At 27.4% G+C, this 26,221-nt stretch overlaps 1 protein-coding gene across 2 annotated transcripts in view; it reads right to left on the bottom strand.

Annotated features, from left to right (window-relative positions):
• The window catches only part of LOC126902415 (octopamine receptor beta-1R-like), an 87,473-nt gene that overhangs the window by 37,544 nt on the left and 23,708 nt on the right, over positions 1 to 26,221 (bottom strand). For both annotated transcript variants that reach the window (XM_050679662.1, XM_050679663.1), the window contains exon 2: positions 10,248 to 11,105. In XM_050679662.1, coding sequence (XP_050535619.1) covers positions 10,248 to 10,990 — 743 coding nt within the window. In that variant the 5' untranslated portion in view covers positions 10,991 to 11,105. The remainder of the gene's footprint in view (positions 1 to 10,247; positions 11,106 to 26,221) is intronic.

The raw sequence follows: 26,221 nt of genomic DNA, 5'->3' as shown, positions 1-26,221 counted from the left end.
TTGGTTTTACTATGATGTGGTTTTTTTTTTTTTTTTGTGTTACCACTTTTTCTCAGCTCTCAACGAACGGATTTCTTTCAACGATACGTCAAAAGATCACAAATCGTATCTAGTCGAAGACATTACCCTTCAAAATTGAAAAAATTTCCCTCGTTCCCCGTAAATGGAGGAAACCTCCAAAAAAATTACAAATTTAAAAATCGCCTATTTTCGAAATTTTCGAAATTTTTTTAACTAAAAACTGCCGTAACTTTTTCAAAAATGAACATATCAATATAATTTTTTTTTTTTTTATAGATGCTTGATGTCTTTACCTATCATTTGATATATTTTTTTTGTAAATCTGACCCTTTATCTGCCCACAGGGGGGGATTTAAAAAGACAATTTTTTCACAAAAAATTAACTTTTTCAACTTAACTTTTGAAAATGTTCTGGAAGGTCTGACACTTTTATATATATCTAAAATTAAAGCTTATGTAATATACTATAATTTGAAAAAAATAAAAATTTCACCTCTGGACTTGTCTTCATAGTGAAAATGGCTACCAAATGCTATTTTTGTGTGAAAATTCAGTATTTATGCTCGATTTTATTTTTTACATTTTTAACTTTATAATGCTATAACTTATTGAAAAGTATATGAATCAACACAATTTTTTGATGAAAAATAATATTTTTTTATAATCCCTTTTTCATTCGACAGACTTTATCTTAATCAGGATATTAATAAGGAACTAGTAGATCATGTAGCTTTTAGAATAATATACCAACTTTTTAAAATTAAACACTGTCTAAAGATTTGCATCGAAGCGTTTTATTTTGATAGTGATTTTAATCACTGTTAGATATCATTATACTTGATACATCAATGCCACGTCACCGCTGTGCGGCGACCCCCCTGTGCTGGTTTTTTTTTTATAATTATTGTCTTCTTAAACTACGTCTGAAATATATATTTTTATTATTCATCACTAATAAGAAATAAATAGTTTTTTTTTTTTAATTTTAAAATGGTCATTTTTATCCTTTTTTTAAAAAAAATTTGTATGGGTTTGATAACAATTTAATGTATCAATTCAGCTATGACATTTTAATACATAGAATAGATATGGAACGCGGTTGGAATATATGTACACCAGTAAAATCTGCACTTACTCTCACAATATACCCACCCTATGTAATAAAATATTTATAACTCAGTGCGTACTAGCACTAAAATTATTATTGAAATATTTGCAAAAAAAAGGGGCTAAAAATTGCTATTTTGACATTAAAAAAAAGAGTTTTTTTTTTAATTTTATTGGTGATAAATAATAAAAAAATATAAAAATAAAAGTATTTAAACGTAGACTATGAACGCAATAATTGTTTTAAAAAATTCAATAAAACGATAGTTGTATCAAAAATTATTAGTAAATATATATTTTCTAAAAGATACATTATTTGTTCATCAAATTCTTCAAAATGGAATACAACATACTTGGAAAAATTCAAAATATTCCATCCACATAATAGTAACATGTGTTTCATCATTGAAAACAATGCATAAAAAAACATTTTACAATAAAAGTGTTTTATAACTATGACAAAAAAGAAAAAAAAATTACTGAACAATTCTTACTTCCTTAAAATTCAATTTCTCGCTACTGTTCATATTCAAGTACTACTAAAGTGTTTTATTTGTTTTTATGAAACAGAAAAGGCTAACAATCAACTTCTGTTAAATTTGTATTGACGATATTCATTGAAGTTTTAAATTTTAACAAAAATTTGTTGAACTCGTCTTTGAATTAAGTCTTCACGATTTTAACATATTTTTTACACTTAAGCAAACTCTAATATTATCTTTTGTTCATTTGTATTTTTGTATTACAATTTTAAAATATCCTAAATCTTTTTTTTTTTTGAAATGAGTTAGAGGATCATATAAGTAATGCTGCCTACATAAGGAAAATAAGTAAATAGATTATCACATTGTAGTTTTGATTTATTTGTTTTGACTAAATCACATCTTATATGATTACTAGGGTTCGTGGTACTTCGTTATATTTACTATTCTAAAGCAAAATTCAGCATTAACATTTTTATTGCTTCTTTTTCAAAATTTAAAAACCATGAATTTATAAGCTATCAAATAAAAAGACCATACTCAACAAAGCTATTTAAATTTATTGAAGTTTAGGTATAGATGCATAAAATGGATAAATATATTGTATTATAATCATATAACAGTTATATTTTTCAAAAACAACGATAAAATTCTGTTTTAAAATTTTTAATCTGTAAATATTAGATAACTTATGTATATAAACGCTTTAGTTATACTTTTTTACACTAAATAAATAATATAAAATTAATTTTATTAAAAATAACTGTTATTAAACTCTTACGTGTTAGGTAAAAACCCAGAAATTGTATTACAAGGGTCGAATGGACGAATTTTCCTAGGCGGTCAAAATAGTTTAAATTGAAGACACGAATACGTATTAAAAAATTTATCTGCTAATTTAAACTAAAGTTCTGACTAACGATGTGAAGTTTAATTACGGAAATATACTCTTAAACGATCTAGCCAAAACTTGTACTGTTATTTTTAATTAAATTCATAATTTTGTCATTAAAATTTTTCTTATTAGCTTAGATTTTTTGATTTATTTTACTTTTTTCAGATGTTTACTATTGAAAAAATCGAATTCTAAATATGTACTTGATGAAGTATTTTAATTTTTAATTTTAATTATTTTAATTCTTATAATATTTTATACTAAACTCAAATATAAGTAAATAATAATAAACAAAACATTTTTTTAAGAATTATTATTATTTTAGGATCATTTTAAAGATAAATTAATCACTCTGTATATATATATATATATATATAATATTTTACTACATTTAGGCACGATAATTCAAAACAAAAGCCTCACATATGTTTGGCGCCGGTAATCACATTTCTATTTATTAATCTGTAGTTTAGTTTACTTTATACCCTTATATATGGAACAAACCAAAAAGATACTTAATATTTGATAAATCAAAAAGCATACGTACTTAAATATTAAATAGATTTTAAAACCTACTCAAATTATTTATATTTTGTAAGTAATCAAGTGGGTTATGATAAACGAATCACCTTAAATAGCATTAATAATAAAACACACTTTGTGAATTATATTTTTAATCATTAAATTAATAAGAACAACTTATTAATTTAACAAATCAAGCTGTTAAATTAAACAAACTATTTTGTTAAATGTATTAATTTTTCATTAAATATTTAATTTTTATATGACGCACTAATAAACCAATAGCAACATGTGGATTCTCGATTGATTTTAAGAATTTTTGCTTCCTCTTCTTTAAGTGAAAGTTGTAGGGATAATTCGATTGTTTTCCGAATCGAGTATCAATCATAAAATATATTAAGACGTATGTATAGCTCTCAGATCCAATTTTGTCTTAAGTGAATGAAATTGTGATTGATAACTATATAACTCTATTTCTTATAATTGATTATAATTATTTATGTAAAAGATATATACCATCAATATTAAAAGTATTTGCCATCTTCTTTAAATTAGAATTTTTTTAATTGGATATCGTCATTATTTAAAAATATTTGTAATAATTACCTAAAGTGAGTAGAAGTAAATTATTTCAGAAATAATTTCAACTTCATCAAACTTTTATACAGAATTATTCAGAAAGTTTTAAAAAAACTCTGATCAATTATTAAATTAATTGTTTTAAATTTTATTTGAACTTAGATACTTGAAGAAAAAGTTTTACCAGTACTCAAAAATGTTTTAACAAAACGATAGTACATAAAACGACGGTGATATTAAGATAAAATAAGTCACTACTAAAAGATAAAAACAAAAAAGATAACAAAATATGAATCATGAAATAGAATTGTATAATAAAAATCTTTCAATTACGATTACATCTTTAATTGATTTTATATCATTAAAAATAAGTATTAAAACTTTCGCGATTGTGAAGTTTACATTAAACGTAATATTATCATAAGCCATATCAAAATTAAACAGTTCACCAAAAATATTCAAATATTCAGTTTTTAATATACTGACTAGTGCCTTAACATTTTCTTATGTTAGTATGATTCATTTTTTAGTAAACATCAATATAAAAAAAAGTGAAAATTTGTATTTTGAACTTCAAAAATTATATTATTAAAGTTGGATACAATGTGATTTTTACAAAAAACGGGCTTTGTATAATTAAACATGATATTTTTTGATTCTATTTTTTAAAATCAAAAATAATATTATGAAAAATTTTTTTATAAATTTAATTAATAACTATGAATGTTAACTTAATTATGTTATTTACATAAAAAAAAAACTTATTGAGTTATTATATAAATGATCAATTAGTTGAACTGAGTAATAAAACTACTATAAATGATTGAAAATATGTATTTGTATTGAAAATAAGCATAAATACTATATATATATATACATAGTATTTATAAAAAAACCTCTTTTATTAGATATACTTTTTTTAATTGAACCATTTACCTTCATACCAGGGGCAGTGGCATATTTAGAAATATATAATGGGGGGGACAAAAAATGTTCATGAATAAGATACCATAAAACGGCTTATTTTTGCTCATAACTTTTGTTAACAAATATTTAAGATTTTTTTGAAAAAAAATCTGTTATTTGTTTTGAATCCATTTTTATTAATAAAAATATTTCTTTTTATACAGTGTGTATCTCTACGTAAAAGACTTCAAAAATAGCTGATAACATTAACGGGACAATAAAGTTACTTAATTGAAACATGCTTTTGATAGGAATTCCAAAATTGTAGAGTATTTTTATATAGTTTTCAAACAATTAAGTATTGAAAATACAGCATATATTATATCAAAACGTAATATTAATAACTTAGTATGTGTAACAACTCTTATAATGGATAATTATTTATAAGTAAAGATGATACTTTAGTTTATGTTAAAGTTTTGATACTAAAAAAATCAAATTTAGCTGTGTTGTGTTTATACGGTAGTGTTCAGTTACATAAATATTTTATTTTGAAAAGGCGATTCTCTTGAGGTTTTTGTACTTTTAACAAAAAGTTTTTATGTTTCAAACTTTGAATTCCCCCTGGGTAATTTTTTAGGGAAATCATTAGCATGGGAAATTTATCTTCATACTTGATAAACTTTTTAAGTATATTGGTTAATTTCTATTTCACTAATGGTTAATATTTATAAGTGTGATATAAAGTAACAGTTTAAGTGTATAAAATTGTCTCATGATAAAAACATTGTTCTGATATACGACGTTAACGTCACAGTATAACATTTAGTTTAATCTTATGAAGAAATAAAAAGTATGAAAAAATGATCAAGCCTATTATTTTCTACAATAAGCTAATATATTTACTTATAATATATTAATGTATTTATTAAATGTACACAAATTTTCACACAATATATACATTTGAAAATGTTTTAGTTAACAAAGAGCACAATGTAAAAAAGCAACAAAATAATTTATACAAAAGTAATTCGATTAAAATTAAGTGAACTTAAGACTTTTCAACGATTTTAAATTGTATAAATAAACATAAATAGTTATACAAAAAAAATAGCTATGTTCGGGAATTTATTTAATTATTCTGCAATAGGACTAATAAATAATGTATAATAATAAATGTACATAATAAAAGAAAATTAAATGTCTAGAAATAAACTTCACATAATGTAGAAAACATTTAATTTAATTAGCCTTCATTTTAAGTGGCTTTTCTGACAACAAAATACAACATTACATAAAAAAAACTCAGCATAGTGGGGACGTGGCATAGTTGGATCAAGTATATTAATATCTGTGATTAAAATCACTATCATAAAAAATGCTTCGATGCAAATCTGTAGATAGTGTTTAATTAAAAAAAAATGATGGCTTTTCCAAAAGCTACACAATCTCCTATTTCCTTATTTATATTCTGATTATAAGTTTTATGATTTATAAGTGTAATATATAAATAAATATACATATATATATATATATATATTTAAAATATAAGAATGGATTTTTTTTACAAAAATCGTATTTTTTTATATTAAATTTAATATTTGCTCTCACCGTGAAATCAAAATAAAGTCTGAATTTTTTTTTTTAATATTTAAGTATATTACATAAGTTTTAATTCTAGATTTATATAAAAGTGTCAGAGTATCCGGAACAATTTCAAAAGTTAAGTTGAAAAAGTTTTATTTTCTATGTGCATTTTTAACTTTTGAACCCCCCTGCATTAAGGGAAATGGTCCGATTTAAAATAAAAGTATGTCTAATGAAAGAAGTATATAAATATTATTTCTCATGAAAAAATTGTATTGATCCATACATTTTTCAAAAAGTTATAGCATTATGAATTTAAAAATGTAAAATATAAAATCGATAAATTTAACACAAAAATAGCATACGGTAGCTATTTTCAAAGTGAAGACAAAATAAAATCCGACATTTTTTTACATAAGCTTTAATTTAAGATATAAATAAAAGTGTCAGTATTTCCAAAACACTTTCAAAAGTTGAAAAAGTTAATTTTTGTAAGAAAGTTGTTATTTTGAATCCGCCCTGTGGGCAGGTGAAGGGTCGATTTGTGATCGACATTTGACGAATCGTTGAAAATATAACCTATTAAAAATTATGTATGAAAATATTATTATTGCAAAAATAATGACGATGCTATTTTTGTTAATATTTATTATTAAATTTATAATTTTTTATTCTAATATATTTTTTGTTCTTTGTTTGAACTTCTGGTATATGTAGAAATTAATTAATTATATGCTATTACATATAAGTTTATTTTAATACAGAAAATATAGGAGGCACATCATACAAACCTGTTAAATTTGTTTGAATAGCGTTGACTATGAAGAAATATATAGAGCGGTAGAGCATATTATTACCACTGTTATAACTTTTGATACAATTAGTATTTTGCTTTAATTCTTTAAAAATTATTTATGAATTCTTAGATTACGTTAAAATTATATATTTTATTATTTGTTTCTAATAATGAAAATATTTACAAAAAAAAGTGCTTAATTAAGTAGCGTCGATGTTTTTGGAATAATAATAATGTATTTTTCTTAGTTTTCTTTTTTTTTTTTTCATTACATACAATATTGGGCACAAATTAATTAATCTATAAAAAAATAATCAAATAGTAATACTGCAATATTACTCTTACAATAGATATATACTATTTATAAAATTATTATTATTTGTCAATAAATTAAAAATAGGACAAATTAGAAATTCGCATCATTTCGATAGACAAAAATAATTTTTATGATATTTTCATTAAATAGTGTTTTTCTCTGTTAATGACGAACGAAATAAATTTTTTATTGTAAAAAATATTTTATTCTACGATGGTGCTCGACATTGGAGACCCAGAAATTCATTCTTTCTACTGAAATACCGCCACGGGCGTAACGTACTGTATTTTTCAAAACGAATTTCAGGAATATAATCTATCAAAACACTTAAATTGCGAACGCCGTTCGTCATGTCTCTCATAGTCGAGCGCCTACGGTCGTTTATTAATGGCGCTCGACTTGGAGCTGGCGGTTTGAATGTCGCGCTTGCCAAACGTTTGCTCGATGGTGTGCGTGAATAAATCTTTGGTCTAGACGTTTCTTTTTACACTCTGCTACACCTCGGTTTTTGGGCCGGGCCGAGGGTAATTAAAGGAATCTATCTCTTACGGCGGAACCGCTAGGTGGTGATTAATCTGCTCGTTAATTACAGCGCCGGATGTTTCAAACAAGCGGCAGCCACCCTCGTCTTCTTGGCTTCGGATAGGAGAAACCCAGTACCTATACACGCATATGATACTCGAGACAGACGGGGGTCATGATGTGCGTATCGGGTAATGATCTTTTCACGAGCACTTCCATGCATATGTATATGCACGGTTGGTAAGATTATTACACGCGCCGATAGATCAAAGGAGAACGAAGATAGAGGGGAGTTTAATTTGTCATTTAGCGAAACATAACGCGTAGGGTTCGACGTGAAGCCGTTTGACCTGACTTGACCTGACTTGACCGCCAATTAACTTAACCGGTCTCGTAGTTTCATTCAACTTGATTGACCGGCTATACAAACATTTGTTATGTATAATAAGTTTTTAATTAAATCAGAGTCCAATGAAATGATATTCACGAGTGGCGCAACAACACGTGTGCGTTATGATTTCTCGTACGTTTGTCGGACATAACGATTACAATTGCAATGATCGTTGACCGGAAGGCAAACATACCCTTAAACGATCCAGAGGTATTCTGCGGAGATTCCGAACGGGATGATCACAGATAAGCGTATTTTATCTAAACAACTCTGTTTATTAACCCCTACGCGTTATCCTCTGATAATCGTTTCTGGCATGAAGCAGATTCGTCCAATTGATTTCAACCATGCGATACCGACCATTGTGTTTTCGGATGATAATATTCCACGGACACGTTAATCAGAATGGAAGCCATTGACGGCAAACAAAACCGACCGCAATTTTTCGGTCGACTTTAGCGCTTAACAAATATTTGTCCATTAGTCGCAAAACGGGCAAAATTTATTTGATATTATACAAAACATGGCACTGTAAGCCAACACGCGGCAGACGTCGAATTAAAAAAAAAAGTCTTGGTAGTATTATTTTCAAAAGCGAAAAATTAAATTTTCAAAACATGAAAATCTGTGCAATTTAAATAAAAAGCGTCCAAAAATATTGCGCATTATTCGCATTTTGAATGCTCTTCCATTCCCCAGCGATTCCCTTTTCTGTTTATTAATTTGGACAAACACTAGTTGTGCGACACATTATTTAGATTGTTCTTTTTTAAAAGTGGTTCTGATTTCATTACGCTCATGACGGCAAGTACAAACCAAGAACATTAGAGTAATCATAACCATAGTCAAATCAAGTCAAATATTACAATCACAGCCCTTTGATGTGTTCAATTTTCGTACTGTGCCGTTAGACTCAACGAAAGTTCATAAATTATGTATGAACAACAGCAGTTGGTTTTATTAACGGACACGATTCGCTTTTTTATCATCTAATTAAATCATCTTCATAATGAAGAATTCATCGAACGGCGGTCGCGTTTTTATTTCTCATTTTCAACATTAAAACTATAAGTGATTTATGAATTTATTGATTTCGTATTTATTTTAAAGCGTTATCTTTTGACATCCGATGATTATCTATAACTTGTATACGATAACGAATTCGTTTATATAATATCTGTCATTTCAATAACGAATGCAATGAGTCGCGTATATTTTATTATAATTTATAGTGATGATAATAATATTCTATGCGAAAGGGTTGAAATACTGAATCTCAATTATAATTGTCAGTAGAAGTCAAGTTCTTCCAACCGAATCTACGCTGTGGTTTATCACTTGGTCGGAAACTTTGTTGATATTATTTTAAACAGTGTAAAATTATCATTTTAGAAATCGAGTTCAATATTTATCTCTCACAGTTTTGGCTATCTTGCGATTAATTTGCATGTTTATTAATTTTATTATTTTTTGCATTTATAACGAAATACAGATTGTTAGATGAATAAAATTGCTTAAAGGTTTTTTTTAATTAATTTGTGTTGTTCCGTGTCAAAACGACGAGAAACGGTCTCGAAGAAAATTCGAGTGACTCCGAATGAACATGAAAAAAAACTCTTTTTTTTTTTTAATTACGTAATTAATTAGTGGCATAGTTTTAGCCCTGTCGGAATAAACAACGACTAATCAAATGAATTAATATTCATTAAATTAGTCGGTGTTATAACTAATAGTGCAGCGACATGACCTAATTATTACTTTTCATTTTGATATATTAATTAAGTGTATTATAATATGAACAAAATACCGTTAAATTCAATTCGCTGTAAATGCGCTTATCCGACTTAATAATTCAACTTTTGTTTATTTAAACATACACGTCTGCCAGTAACTGACAATGTTGTAACACACGTATAATTAATAGACAATATATTAATAAACTTTCCATAAAAAAATATCATTGGGATTATTTACTTCGAGTTCAATTTTCGATCAAATTCATTCTAAAGAGTATTTATTAGATGGCTGACTAACTTTTCGAATTTACAGCAATGCTATTTAATACACACAGTATTCCATCTGTAGTAAACGGTAACACTGTTAAAGTTCTAGATTGGTTTTACCTGTAGAGCATCCTCTCTTGACGGTCGGCTTCTTGGTAAATCCTATAGTATGTAAACAGCATGATGACGCCAGGCACCCAGAACGACACGCCCGAGGAAACGACGGCGTATTTCTTGTTCACTGTGAACACGCACACGTCTGGATTCTTGTCTTTCTGAGACCAGTGAACGTCTGTCGTGTACAGTCCGGCAAATATAGGCACAAATGAAATGAGCACTGGCGACACCCAGACAAAAGTGAGCATGACCACGGTACGGGCCTTTGTCATGATGAGCGGATAGTCAAGTGGCTGTACAATGGCGTAGTATCTGTCAACGCTTATACAACACAAGTGCAGTATCGACACAGTTGAAAAATACACGTCCATGGAGTTCCAAAAGTCACACATGAACACGCCGAATAACCAAGAACCGGTCACCTCGACGCTAGCGTTGAAGCACATGGCGAATATAGCGACGAGCATGTCGGCCAGTGCCAGAGATACTACGAAGTAATTGGTGATGACGCGGAGCTTGCGATGTCGCATCACACTCACCATAACTAACAGATTGCCAAATAACGCAGCTACAATGATGAATATCATTGCCGCACACTTGACCAGGTGGCCAATTAACCGGATTTGGTGTGTCACCGATCCTAAAAAATCGTGATCCGCTTCGACCACGGCCGCCATCGGCATAGCTGCTGCAGACATCCTTCCTGCCGTCATCACCACTACTGTTGCCGTATCGTTGGCCAACATATTGTGCGTGACCGGCCGCACACTTGGTAACTACATAATCACCTCACTCTCGGCCGCCTATTCCGTCTCCTAATTTGAACTGGTTGCTGGCTCATTGATTTACTTTATTGATATTCTGAAAAAAATAATGAGTTATCTCAAAATATATTTATATGAATGTCATAGGACATGTTCTATCGATAAAGTTAAATGTTTTCAAATACAAATTATAAAAAAAATTACGAGAATATTATAAGGTATCTCCGAAGTATATATAAGGATATCCCCCGTCTTCTTCGTGGGGGGGATATATTTTCATGAATCTCTGTTGATGAAGAGAGTAACTGTATAAAATTGGTTTAAAAGTATTAAGAAAATATTTGATTAAAACTATTTCGAATTTAGATTTGTTAATGAAATAAAATTTGGATGTATTTTTTCATTTAACGTTGAATATTTTATCAACTGATATGAAAAATTAAGTTTTAATTGAATTTTAAAAGAGAATTTTTCAAGGAATCGCCTCATTCATCCGAAGTAAAGGTTTTCTCAGGATTGAATGCCTACGACGGACACGCGACTGTTAAGCTCGAAATTCAAAGCACGTTCGGTGGACATTATATACGTCCAACGACATAAACCTCTCCTCGAACTTATCATTAAAGTCCTTTCTACAAATGAGTCGTTAGCCATAGGGTTCGTTGTAGGTACACGGTGTAATTTGTAATAAAAGCTTCAAACGCAGCTATTTACATAATAATGACGATAATACGAACAACATATAATAGTCGAAAGGAGCGCCAATAAATAATTACACTAGTAGCCATCAGAGAATAATTTAGTTTTCTCAAGTTGAATTCCGATCGATAATGACTTTATTTTTGTATGTTACAAAAACGAACGGTACGAAAATTGACAAAAAGACTGAAAGTAGAATTAAAATGATTATTTTACCGCGTTTCTTACACGCAATAAGAATACACGTTCTTTTTCTAAAAAAATGAAAAATATTACATTAAAATAAGGAACATAATGTCGTTTTATAGACTTTATCTGAACTTAATCGTTACCACCTCGAACAATCTAAAAAATAACGTCAACGTACAATACATTTAATATATCATTGAAAAGTTTTTCTTTTATACCGTTAAGAGATTGTAGAAAAATTTATCTTCCAGTCATTCTATAATTGTAATACGACCAAAATCAGTAAAGTCTAGTATTATCTGGTAAAACGTTATCAAAAAAACGCGATTTTCACAGTTATGATAAAACCAATGTACAGCGAAAAAATTTCAATTATTTCAATTGACTGGATGACATTGTAAAGTTTTTTTGAACCAAATAATCTTTCTCTTTATGAAAATTAATATTTCAAATGGTATTATAGCTGGGCCTAATTATCTATATATATACATTATTATAATAATAATATATTTTTTTCTCTATTTGTCATTTATATCTCTTCTTTTAACTTTAAACTCAAAAGGAATGCCCTTCCTACAGACTAAACAATTTAATTTTATACACACCCAATCACTTTTCTGTCACTCCATTTCAATATATATATATATTTTAATTTATGTTATTTTTTTTTTAATATCTCTTAACAGATTATTATCTGTTAAATACACCACATTTGTATTTTTCGTATTACTATGAAATTTAAGTTACTCGATAGATCAAGTATATTTTTTTACAGCAAGACTTAATATTTTATTCATATGTTCGTTTAGAAAAATGAAAACCCAGCAGTATTTCCTCATTCTCTTATATAGTTTGTTGACATATTTTATACAATTTTTGCTAATTACTATATATTATATTGTTATTGGGCGACTAATGCTTTGTATCTTCAAAAATATATAATTATATATTTATATATTTGAATTCACCAAATAATGTCGTTCTCCTGCTTCTTTTAATGTCTCACAAATTTGATTTTTTTTTCAAGTTGCAAGTGGGGCTTTTTTATAATTCGGCCCGTAACAACAACATGGTTTGCCACTTGCATAACGACTAGCTATAGTAGCAAGGGTCGCCACCACCTAGGCGAGGTGTCACACCTATCAGATATGATTACCGGACCATAGGTGGAATTTAATTTTAAGTTAATTAAAAGTATAATCTAAGTTAATATGTCGTTATATGTATAAATTACTATAATACCTCGTGGTTTATTAAACACAATTATGACAATCAAAGTTGTATGTGGTTGATATGTAAAACGTACCGTAGCTCGTGTCTAGATTAAGGAATAGGGATAAAATACACGCGAGTAATTAAGTTACTCGTGCAATAAAATAAATATTACAGTTGAAATTAATAAGGAAATTTAATTGTTAAAAAAAGAAAATTAAGTTAAACATGGACAAAAATGCGAATGTATCAAAAACCATGTCTACAAATAAAGGCAATAAAAATAAAATAAAATATTTAAACAAATAATATTACAAACATCACGGACGGTATTGGAACACATCCGTTAATGTTAATCGGAAAATAATGAAAAACGCCAGGAGCGGTCTGGACACTCGCTCCTTAGCGTTGGCTAGAAGAAAAGGGAAACACGTGCTCTCCACACATAAACAAAATTAAGTTAATTTACGATAAAATAAAAATGAAATAAAATAATTAATAAAATATAGGTCATTACATAAATATAATATATAAAAGAAAACGATACCGGGTCTCCGAAGAGACCCATCCGATGATCTGGATGCNAATGCCCTTCCTACAGACTAAACAATTTAATTTTATACACACCCAATCACTTTTCTGTCACTCCATTTCAATATATATATATATTTTAATTTATGTTATTTTTTTTTTAATATCTCTTAACAGATTATTATCTGTTAAATACACCACATTTGTATTTTTCGTATTACTATGAAATTTAAGTTACTCGATAGATCAAGTATATTTTTTTACAGCAAGACTTAATATTTTATTCATATGTTCGTTTAGAAAAATGAAAACCCAGCAGTATTTCCTCATTCTCTTATATAGTTTGTTGACATATTTTATACAATTTTTGCTAAGTACTATATATTATATTGTTATTGGGCGACTAATGCTTTGTATCTTCAAAAATATATAATTATATATTTATATATTTGAATTCACCAAATAATGTCGTTCTCCTGCTTCTTTTAATGTCTCACAAATTTGATTTTTTTTTCAAGTTGCAAGTGGGGCTTTTTTATAATTCGGCCCGTAACAACAACATGGTTTGCCACTTGCATAACGACTAGCTATAGTAGCAAGGGTCGCCACCACCTAGGCGAGGTGTCACACCTATCAGATATGATTACCGGACCATAGGTGGAATTTAATTTTAAGTTAATTAAAAGTATAATCTAAGTTAATATGTCGTTATATGTATAAATTACTATAATACCTCGTGGTTTATTAAACACAATTATGACAATCAAAGTTGTATGTGGTTGATATGTAAAACGTACCGTAGCTCGTGTCTAGATTAAGGAATAGGGATAAAATACACGCGAGTAATTAAGTTACTCGTGCAATAAAATAAATATTACAGTTGAAATTAATAAGGAAATTTAATTGTTAAAAAAAGAAAATTAAGTTAAACATGGACAAAAATGCGAATGTATCAAAAACCATGTCTACAAATAAAGGCAATAAAAATAAAATAAAATATTTAAACAAATAATATTACAAACATCACGGACGGTATTGGAACACATCCGTTAATGTTAATCGGAAAATAATGAAAAACGCCAGGAGCGGTCTGGACACTCGCTCCTTAGCGTTGGCTAGAAGAAAAGGGAAACACGTGCTCTCCACACATAAACAAAATTAAGTTAATTTACGATAAAATAAAAATGAAATAAAATAATTAATAAAATATAGGTCATTACATAAATATAATATATAAAAGAAAACGATACCGGGTCTCCGAAGAGACCCATCCGATGATCTGGATGCTTCGCCGAAACGACCTGGCCGTTCGCCCTTGACGGCTCCATCATTAAATAAGAATGCCAATAAAACAATAAACGTGTGCACCCTAGCACGGTCAATGACAGAAGAAAAAAATGGAGAAGAGCCAACACCGATCTAACGGCAATTTCAAATCGATAACGGCCAGTCTTTTTGGAAGGGATCATTACTGATATATAATTCGATTTTAATTATATTTCTCTTTTATCGCCTTATCTAGCGGTCAGCGGCAAAATAATGAGTGGTTGACACCGCTGTGTCAGGAAAAGGTTCCTTCGCGCCATAAAATAAATAAGTAGACGTAACAAAAAAATCATAAACGGTCCACCTTCGAATTTGTGACGTTACAAAGTTCAACATGTCATTTTCTATCGTATGTGTACAACAATCATTCATTAATGTCTTGATTTATTGATAATCAAAATAAAATCAGAAATAAGCGCGAATAATGGTTACAAATGAAATATTGATTGTTGAATTACTTAATGTTCATTTAAATAAAAATATTATAAGTTTTGTATAATTGTACAGTGTATAATATACACAGTCAATAATAATTTTGTAATTAGAAATTAACTCGGAACTATATTAATAAATAAATAATGTGCAAAAACTTTGAAATTATATCTTCAAACTAAAATGTTATTGAAGGACAGTCAAGAATATAATTGAAACACAATAATTCAATTAAAATGTATGAATAATAATTGTTTTTTCAATTTGTTATTCTTTCGAAAACTTGATCGAGTTTACTTTGAACCTTTTTGACGATACCTGTTAAATATCGTACAACTATAAGCTTGACTGAAGCAAATTAACGACAGAATATTTAGCAGTAACTCGCAATAAAATAATTCCCATACCAACTGTAGGACGGCAATTGGACATGCGTTTTGTTGTAATTTTTTCTATAAGCGACAGACATTACTTTTTGATAAAACAATAGCCAGCGCAACCGTTAGCAAATATTTGAAAACAATGGCGTCACCCCGAAATTAATATTAATCGACGTCTTATTGTATTATACTGGTGGATGTATAATATACAATTATATCATATCGTGCAAGCTTTCAATCCTGCGTCACGTTCTCCTACCAAGAACTCCTACACAGACCGTGATATCTTCTCTCGTTGCATATAAATCATAGTATTCATAAATATAAATATTGTATACATGCTCCTATTGTGTTAACCCCCAAACTGTCATAACCACATTCTGTGTATGACGGCATTAATATAATTGAAAGACTCATCGTCGCCACGTGCATCAGTTATAGTTTGGAGCTTTCGACAACACATTAGCTATATATTTCTTGTCGTCAGCATATATTATTACAAACATGCTTCCTTGTATTTATATATGTGTGTGTATACATTGGATTACATATTTATACAGTATACGTTGGTGAAAGTTAGAAGGGCAAAAGAGCATTAACGACTGACGATTATGCAAAAATGTCACTGGATCGCAACTGAATTTTCAGAGATGATATTTATATTAGCATATATGAGTATTAACTATGCAAAAAACGAACTAAGAAAATCGTTTTCGATAAAGCGAATATATAAACAGATAAAACAATATTAGTTCAAATAAATTGAAAAATTGAAAGAACAGACGAAGAATTTAATTAACTAAAAATTGTATCCTTGGATTTTCTAAAACTTAAAAATACACGAGCGTATTTCTATTTAAAAATTGCAAAACTTACTCTTAAGAGCACATCATATAACGCATAGTGTCGTACTTGATGAGACCTCACACATAGCATAGGCGTAGTTAGGGTTTTAGTGTTAAGGTTAGAGATGATAAATTTTTACTAACCCTCTAAACGAAAAAAATACTATCTTCATCACGTAATCATTCCTATTAGAGGAATATATCCCACTTCACCCCCCCTTTTTTTTCCTGGCACATGGACGCGGCGTAATAACTTATTCCAAGCCGCGAAAAACTTATGGCGGCATTGACAAATATGTACAGAACACATAATATGTAATATGTGGCGTAACCAGGATTTTTACTTGAGATTGGTAAGGACCTTTTTTTTATATTTTTTGAGTTACCACATGGTCTTAATAACACCAAAGTAATATAATAATATAAATAGTAATTAATGGAGGACTATGGCTTCTTTAGCCACCTCTCCCTCCCATAGGTAGGCCACAACAAATGATTCGTTCGAACGAATTGCGGAACTCATAATTATTAAATATAGACACCCAAATATATCGATTGTTTATTGTTATTAACGAATGACCTAATAATAATACATAGACAGATAAATTGGCCAAATTGGGTGTTGTGTTCAGACATGCCACTTGACAAGACCCGACAGTGTTTTTATAATTTATATTTTTAAATAGGCTTAATTGAATTTTTTAATCATTATTTCGCGTTGAAAATTAAAATTTTAAATAATTAATTATTTTCAAATGACAGTTATATGGTTTTATACATTTTGATAAATTCTTATCGTGCAATTTATTTGAAAATCGAATAATTCGATTAAATGTATGACTGTATTTCAATTTTTATTAACTATTGTTTAGATTATTGAAATCATTCCATTACTCCCGTTACTAATATGTAGCAGTAGGAGTACACTTATAGTGAATCAATTCAGTTTAATTATTGTTATTGTTACTATTCTTTTTATCGGATCTTTGATAAATCTGCGCTAAGATAAATCTAATGTGTTTCAATTGTATGGTTGTTGTGTGGCAATAGATATTACTATTATAGTAATGGTGACAGTAAATCACATAAAACGGTATCGGTTGTGTCGCTATCTTCCGTTATAACAGACATTTGTGGAAATCGAATCTGTCGCATAATTTACCAGAGTATCGCCCAGAGGAGAGGTTCGATATGTTGTTGTGGATAAAGACGACTAGGAACAAAACTTTTATAGATCCGATTGAGAGGGCTTTATGTTTATTTGGGACAAATAAATTTCAGTTAAGTACGAAATTATCAAAACTGGTGGTGGTTGGACGCTAGGGACAACAATAAGGAGTAAATGTGTTACTTTTAAATGTAAACCACTAGGGAATCAAAAAATAGATAAAATTTATCCTGACAAATACAACCAACAAAAATGGGAGTACACAAGAGAATATACATATAAGTATAGTAAAAGAAAAATTTAAATGACAATCGTAAAGCATTATAAATTGTATTTTTTTACTGTTGATTGTTGTTATTATATTATAGTTGACATTACTATATTGATATAAAACATAATCAAGTATGTAATTTATTTTACAAGAATGCACAGAAATATTTGGTATACCAATTAAAACTAGCCTAACTAGGTTTACTGACATTTCTCCCGTATCCATTTAATTTAGTTAACAAATATAACAAAACAACAACAGAATAGCTTATATATTTACATTGTTAAAAGCGAGATATAAACCTATAGCTGTTTATTTTTCATCTACTGCATGTAAAATCCTAAAAACAAATAAATAAAACGACTTTTCGAGTCAGTGATTAATATGTACGTAGTTTGGATTGTATTTGACACTCTATACAATAAACGCTAAATACATTTATACACTCATATACTCATTTCCAATGTCAGTTTTCTGTTTTAAACGTTTACTGTGATATATATGACGTGTGTAGCGGTTTACATATATCATATGGTTTATTTGACCTTAAACCCAGTAAATTGTTTGCATTTCAACATTATACTAAGAATTATTTAAATTTATTTAATAATCGCCGCTTGAATATATTTAATTTATAGTATAAGGTATTAAAAGAAACAAAATCGGTTTTAGTATAAAAAGTAAATAGTAATAAAAAGTATTTTTAATACAATTCAAATAAAATGAATTTATTTCTACACTAAGTTGTTATTTTTTCCAAATTAAGTTTTGTAATTGTTCGTTTCTTCTGTAATAAAAAGGTTAACAGCGTAAAAATTTTATATTTAACATTTACAACTAAGTTGGTCAGTAAAATAACTTACGAACAATTAATTTATGGTCCCAACATTTAATTCAAATAAATTAAAGAATAATTTTTTATAATTTTTAAATCTTTATATTATTCTGTATTTTTGTGTGGAGTAAATGTTCAAATACACATAACAAAAACGTCGTTATTTGAATGGACATTTTTAGTTTTAATTTCATTTTCTACGGTGCGACACAAAAGTCGAGTAAACGTTTTCTTAATATGAAGATTTATAAATCTCAACAAACTATAAATCACAAAAATTGAACAATGGTTAAGTTTCCACTAGTCATGTAAGAAAATTGATGAAATTTTGCCCAAAGGCAATCTACATTTAGTTGGACACGGTAATTATTTATGATTATTGTATCAATCTATTTTTAAATATACTGAGTGTTTTAGGTCATTTGTCTTAAAAAAATTAAGAAATACTAGTAAAAATATCAATAGATATCATAGTGTTTCAATATTTCAAAATTGTTGTAAAAAATACAGTATAACTTTTTCAGGTATATAAATATTACACGTATACTATGAAGAAAAAAAGTGTCGGTACTCAGCTGATTTTTAAAAAATGTACCGACAAAAATAACTAAAAAGTTATAATTGAGAATACTTCAATCGTGACATTATATTTTCTATTTTTATAACCCATGATATTAGAAAAGTAAATACAATCATAAAAAATGTTTAAAAATAACTTAAGAGTTAAATTAATTCCAATAAATAATAAAACATAATTCAAACTTTATTATTATAAATCTATTTCTCTATTATAACTTAATCTAGTTATATGTAGCGTAGTGAACTATTAAATTTAGTGTATTAAATTACTAAACAAATTAATACAATCATAATACTATTAAAAATTTTGGTTTGTACTAAAATCATTAATTTATATGCAATTACTTAAATCATGTAACATAATAAATATTACTATAATAATTATTAGTAATTAAGTACTGAAACATGATAGAAATTACAATTATTATAATGTCCACCACGTTAGAGTGAATCAGACAATTTTTATCTGAAATAACTTTGCTCAGCCACGTAGAATTAAGGTATTATATGGAACTTAGAAAAGTATTATTCCTTTTTACGGTATTAAACATTGAAATACGTATTGAGAAAAGGACAGAAGAAAACGCTATCTTTTCATGATTACTGTGTATACATATGATGATAGTGTGTATACATTACAAACTTGGCATTAATACCATGATAAGAAATTAGATAAGGCAATTATTACTTATCACTCTCATTCAAAATTATATTGAAAAGATAGCGTTTTCTTCTGTCCTTTTCTCAATACGTATTTCAATGTTTAATACCGTAAAATAATACATGAAAATTCAAATTTTCACAAACTTCAAAACGCTACAGAATATTTACTACTGAATATTAATAAGATATTTCTTTACTTAAATTTTTCTGAAATTCTACTCTACAAAATAGCTATCTTAGATTTTTTTTTTACATTTTATTTAAAATTTAAAAATAATTAATATTTTTACTAAAATGTAAAAAAATTAATTATTGAGATATAGCTATAGACCTAACGTATAACTATTATTTAAAAAAAAAATCAACTAAAAATATTAACTGGATCAAAAGTTATTTAAGTTGTTAGTGAGTGGTGGGCCACCCTGTATATTAGTAGAAATTATGCAAACATTATACAGGTTGAAACAGGTTTAACTGACAATTCCTATAACTTTTGATACAATTAATAATTTGTTGGAATTTTTAACAAATAATTTATGCAATCTTAATTACGTTAAAATCACTTTTTTTTCATTTTTTTCAAAATAGTAAATTGTTAAGTACTTTTCTTACGCCAATGATCAAAACATGACAAAATAACAAATACAGTTTTATAATGAGTATTCAATAAGCTTCAAACATTTAAATAAATAAAATGAATAAAATATGCGTTATAATTATCCATTAATACAAACTGTACAAAATGTTAATTTTTTTTTAATTTATAGGACTTTTCTGTGAGATTTCTCACACTCAGTATGATTTATGTAATATATTTAATCGGTAGACATCCATTATTCTAAAATTGAATGAATGTAACGTATATTATTATGTAATTTTTTTTTATAAATATGTAGAAGCGAACATTAAGTAAAATTCGTTATAAAATCTTAAGAAAAACCACAAAGTAATGAAAATTTATACAATTCTATACACACCTTGACGAGTATGCATTAAAATTGCATAACTATAACGCCGTTTAACAAGTTCTATTGCAATAAACATTTGTATTATATTATTTTAATTTTTACTTCATCGATTAGAATTGTGAACACAGCAAACAAAATATTTAAGTAGAATATATCGTAATAAAAATGAGTATTTTTATTTATTGTGTACTACACGTTACGATAAATCGCCACTAGAGAAAACGCAAAAAAAAAATACTTTTTGTAAATGTATTTCAAAATGATACAACTATATGCAACTTTGATTGTTATTTAAAAAAACTCATTAAATAATGAGTATAATAATTAAGTACTAAAACACGTGTCTTTTTCTTCGCCTTAATCCCACTACTTGGGGTCGACCACCCTTATCCTAAGCTTCCACTTGACACGATCTCCCACATCATCTATGCTCACATCAGCTGTCCTGATATCGCATTCAATAGTATCCCTCCATTTCTTTTTTGGTCTTCCTCTACCTCTTCTTCCTTCAACATTCATTTCTATAACTGTTCTTACAGCTTCCAATTCTTCTCTCCTCATAACATGACCAAACCATCTAAGTCTATTTTCTCTCATCTTATCTATGATGGACGCTATACCTATACTCCCTCTTATATGATCATTCCTATTCCTATCTTTCTAGTTATTTCACTCATCCATCTAACCATTCTCATATTTGATACATTCATTCTCTATTATACTCTCTTGTCAACCGCCCAACACTTTGAACCATACATCATAGATGGTCTCACTACAATCTTATAGAACTTATCTTTCAGCCTCATTGGAATTCTTTTATCGCATAATACACCAGACACTTCTCTCCGGTACCTTTCATCCTCGTCAATATCACCGCTCTTTTGCACAACTGAACCTAAATACTTAAAACTTTAAATACTAAAAATTCCCTTGCCTCTCTTAAATTACCTCAAGATAAATATTTATAATATATAAAAATTATATTGATAATATATTCCACAAATATTTCGAGTTAAATATTCTATATTTATTCTAATTAATATATTTTTATAATATTTATAAACAAATATTTAAAAAGATATTTTTTAAGCACATTGTGGAAATATTTTTAGTGTAATATTCTGTATTTATTCTCTTTAATATATTCTCAAAATATACATAAACAAATATTCCAAAAATTAATTTGTGAGCATATTATGGAAATATTTCAATAGAATATATTTTTTATTATATTTATAAGATATTGTCACAATATTTGTTTCAAAATAATTTAAAAAGTCTTTTGTAAGAATATTTTGATAATATTAATATATCGAAATTGCTATGTAGTAACATGTATAAACTATTTACTCTGTTTATCGAAAAAAATTTCGTGAATTTATTTATTAAATCTATTGGTGTTTGAGATGAATATTTCAAAACAGACATTGAAAATGTATACCTAAATTTATATTAAATTATTATCACCTTAATACATTAATATGATTACAATTAATATATATATATGTCAGCATTTCTATGGCTTTTCAATTTTTTTCATTTCTGTGGCTTCCTCTAATTTATGAATTTCTATGGCTTCTTAATTTTTTTCATTTCTGTGGCTTCATAATATTTATGAATTTCTATGGCTTCTTAATTTTTTTCATTTCTATGGCTTCATAATATTTATTATATTTCTATGGCTTCTTAATTTTTTTCATTTCTATGGCTTCATAATATTTATTATATTTCTATGGCTTCTTAATTTTTTTCATTTTTATGGCTTCTCAATTTTTTCATTTCTATGGTTTCATAATATTTATTATATTTCTATGGTTTCCTCTAATTTAATAATTTCTATGGCTTCTCAATTTTTTTCATTTCTGTGGCTTCCTCTAATTTATGAATTTCTATGGCTTTTTAGTATGTCTACTATTTTATTCAAGGTGTTCAGTAAGTAAAGAAAGAGGTCAATTGCAATAAACAATGAGAACAAAAGAAATGCTTTGTCATACTTACTGAATATATATATATTTTTTATTTATAAAGTTTATTTGAACTATTAATTTAAAAAGATAACGTTCATAAAATAGCTTATATATTTTTGAGCACAATCCCATGCATAAATATATAACTCAATTTAATTGCATTATTTCTATGTTAAATTCATATATTTTTCTTACTAAGTACAATCTCTACGGTTATATCAATAATAAATATTGATTGATATAACGAATAATGATTACATCCAAATGCCAGTAGATTTCTGTTTGTAAACACAAAGAAATTATTTTATACCATGAACTGGAATTGGAAGGGAATAAATTCAAAAATAATAAAATATAACGATTCGAACGCCGTTACTATACGAGTATTGATTATTCTAAAATTACAACAAAGCAAATGACATTGAAAGATAAAGCTAGAGAAATTAATAATCATTAAATTATATAATATTGGACGAAGTGTGTTTTCATACTTTTGGTTTAAGGAATATAGGGTATTATATCAATGAAAACTGTTATTATTATTATTGTTTCAAAACTTTAAAGAAATGAGCTTCCATAAGCATTTTATCTATACTCGCACACGCTACACGTCAAGCTTAATGAATGGATTTAAGACAACTGCGCTTCATAACGAAAAACAAACGTGTAATTGGAAAGGCTTAAAAGCTTCTATGGGAGTAATTAAATTTAACTCGTGTATAGGCACTCTTTATTTATAGAAATGCAAATTTTAATTATGTTAAATAATGCAACAATTAAATTCTAAGGCTATTGTTATATGCCTAGCAAATTGTAACTCAAACAATAATAATAAAATATTTCTCATAAAGTATTCATTTCTCTACTTACATTTTCGAGGATTAAAAATAGTTTAGCAGATAATTTGGGTGATCATAAAACAAAGAGATGATCATCGTTGTGACGACGCTCGCTGACGACTATTGACTGAAATGTCACACAAACTCTTCTTTTGTAAAATTTTACTGCTATATATTTAATTAAAAATATAAAATTTCAATAATAAATAACCAGCAAAAACGATTTGATTTACATAGCTAAAACCTACGGAATTTATAGCACATAACCAAAAAATAATTTGCATGGGTATTATAGAATTATATAAAAAACTATTATTCTATGTAGAATTTCGATGATATCTCGTTTAAACAATCACGAATTTACATATAATCAAAAAAAATGAAGTTAAACTGTATAATGAGTTTGTTTTATAATTAATGATAATTACATTTTAATTTCAACCCGTTCTGGCATAAATCTCGAAATAATTCTAAATTAGAATGTACGATGTTTGACTTTTACTGAGTCTATTATGTTTTAGGTGCGTGTTGAGTCCATTTGTTATTCTAGGCGATTTCTACAATGCCACATAACCCCGTCCACCCGAGACACGAAAGTCGTATTAAACATTAATAAACGGCGGCGGTGGTGGTGGTGGTTGGCTGCACTAACACCGTTGTGTGACAAATGTGTTTTCTATTAACCTAGAATATTTAAACATGGCTGTTTCGTCACAACCATAATAATAATATGGGCTTTAGCTCACTACATGTTTAAAAGTTTAAATCGCTCGGTAATTTGATTGTATGAGATTACTCATCAAACGGCTGAAAACGGCACACGAATATATTCGTGTATCGTTTAAGCAGTTTGACGTTTTTAATAGACCGGATGATTATGCATGTTCGAAACCATCATTAAGCTTATCCCACTTCATACAATGGATAATTATATGAATACTTTAATGAACTTGTTATGAGTTTATGTGTATGTGTAAGTAGTGATTTCACCCTCTCACATTTGAAAGCCAATTCTCTAATGACATTTAGGTATTTCCATCGTTTAATTAATGATAACGCCTCACATTAACATTTAGTTGCAAAATACATCCAATTAACATATAAAACATCTTTTATGAAACAAATTTAAACTAAATGTATGATTAACACTGATTTTGATATATTTTTTAGATTCACTATAAAGCATTTGAGATTAACAAAAAATATTATGTAATTAATTCATTTACAATTAATTTGTCGATATTTATTTACTATCCTTTGATATTTTAAACAAAATAAATATCTATAACATTAATACATCATTTATGACAATTAAAATGTATTATATCTTATTAATAATTGTTTGTAAATGTACACGTTTCGAGTGGATGCAAAGAAATTTATTTGGAATGTAATTAATGCATATAAAAAACTTAATTAACTTCTATTCTATTATAAAACGAGATTTAATGGAAATTTTATATGATTTTTCAATTTGGAGTACGTGGAAAATGAACAATTTAATGTGAAAACCCTCATATAGATTTACAATAAATTATTAAAATTTAATTTTAAATTATTAATAAATACTTTTGAAGTCAAGTAATACACAAAAAATAATAATAACATGTTGAACTCCTCGGGGTGGGTTCTAAATTTATCAATATAGCCAAGTTTAAATTATACTAAAACTTGTACAGCTACAAAAATTATGTTGAATAAATATTATTTCTATGAAATGCTAATACTGATCTACCAATTATGTAACTTTCTATTTTAAATTATTGTTTAAAATTGTATTTATATCACATTTTTTTTTACTCTTTCTTGTCTTTACAATATTTTTTTGTTTAATATACTGTTTAAATTCACACGAGTAGTATTTTTTATCCTTTGTCATTTTTAATATTACTTGATAAGATTCTTTATTACTATTTTTATAAACAAAAAGTTTAAAACATCAAAAATCTTTACGTCTTTCATTATAACGAGAATAGTGAACCAAATGGATTATTTGAAAGTCGTGTATGTAATACACTGCAACAATTTAATACTAGTGAGCTTACAACACATAAAATATAAGCCCATGAGCCGCTTAAACGTCTTTGTCCGACGAGTTGATAATGTACATTCGTATATTGTTATGATCTATGAACTATTGTCCAATGATTTAATTTCTATTATAACTTACCCAATATTAAATTAGAAAAATAAAATAATGATCTAGAAAAGTTTCAACCTACAGACATATTAATATGACTTAGGAATATAAATCACTAATTATAAACACTTATTGCTAAAAACCGTTTATATTTTTATATGAATAGTAT

The sequence above is a fragment of the Daktulosphaira vitifoliae genome, unplaced genomic scaffold, assembly GCF_025091365.1.
Source record: "Daktulosphaira vitifoliae isolate Bord-2020 unplaced genomic scaffold, ASM2509136v1 Scaffold_3, whole genome shotgun sequence".
NCBI classification, from domain to species: Eukaryota; Metazoa; Arthropoda; class Insecta; order Hemiptera; family Phylloxeridae; genus Daktulosphaira; species Daktulosphaira vitifoliae.
This window is presented reverse-complemented; position numbering and strand designations above follow the sequence as displayed.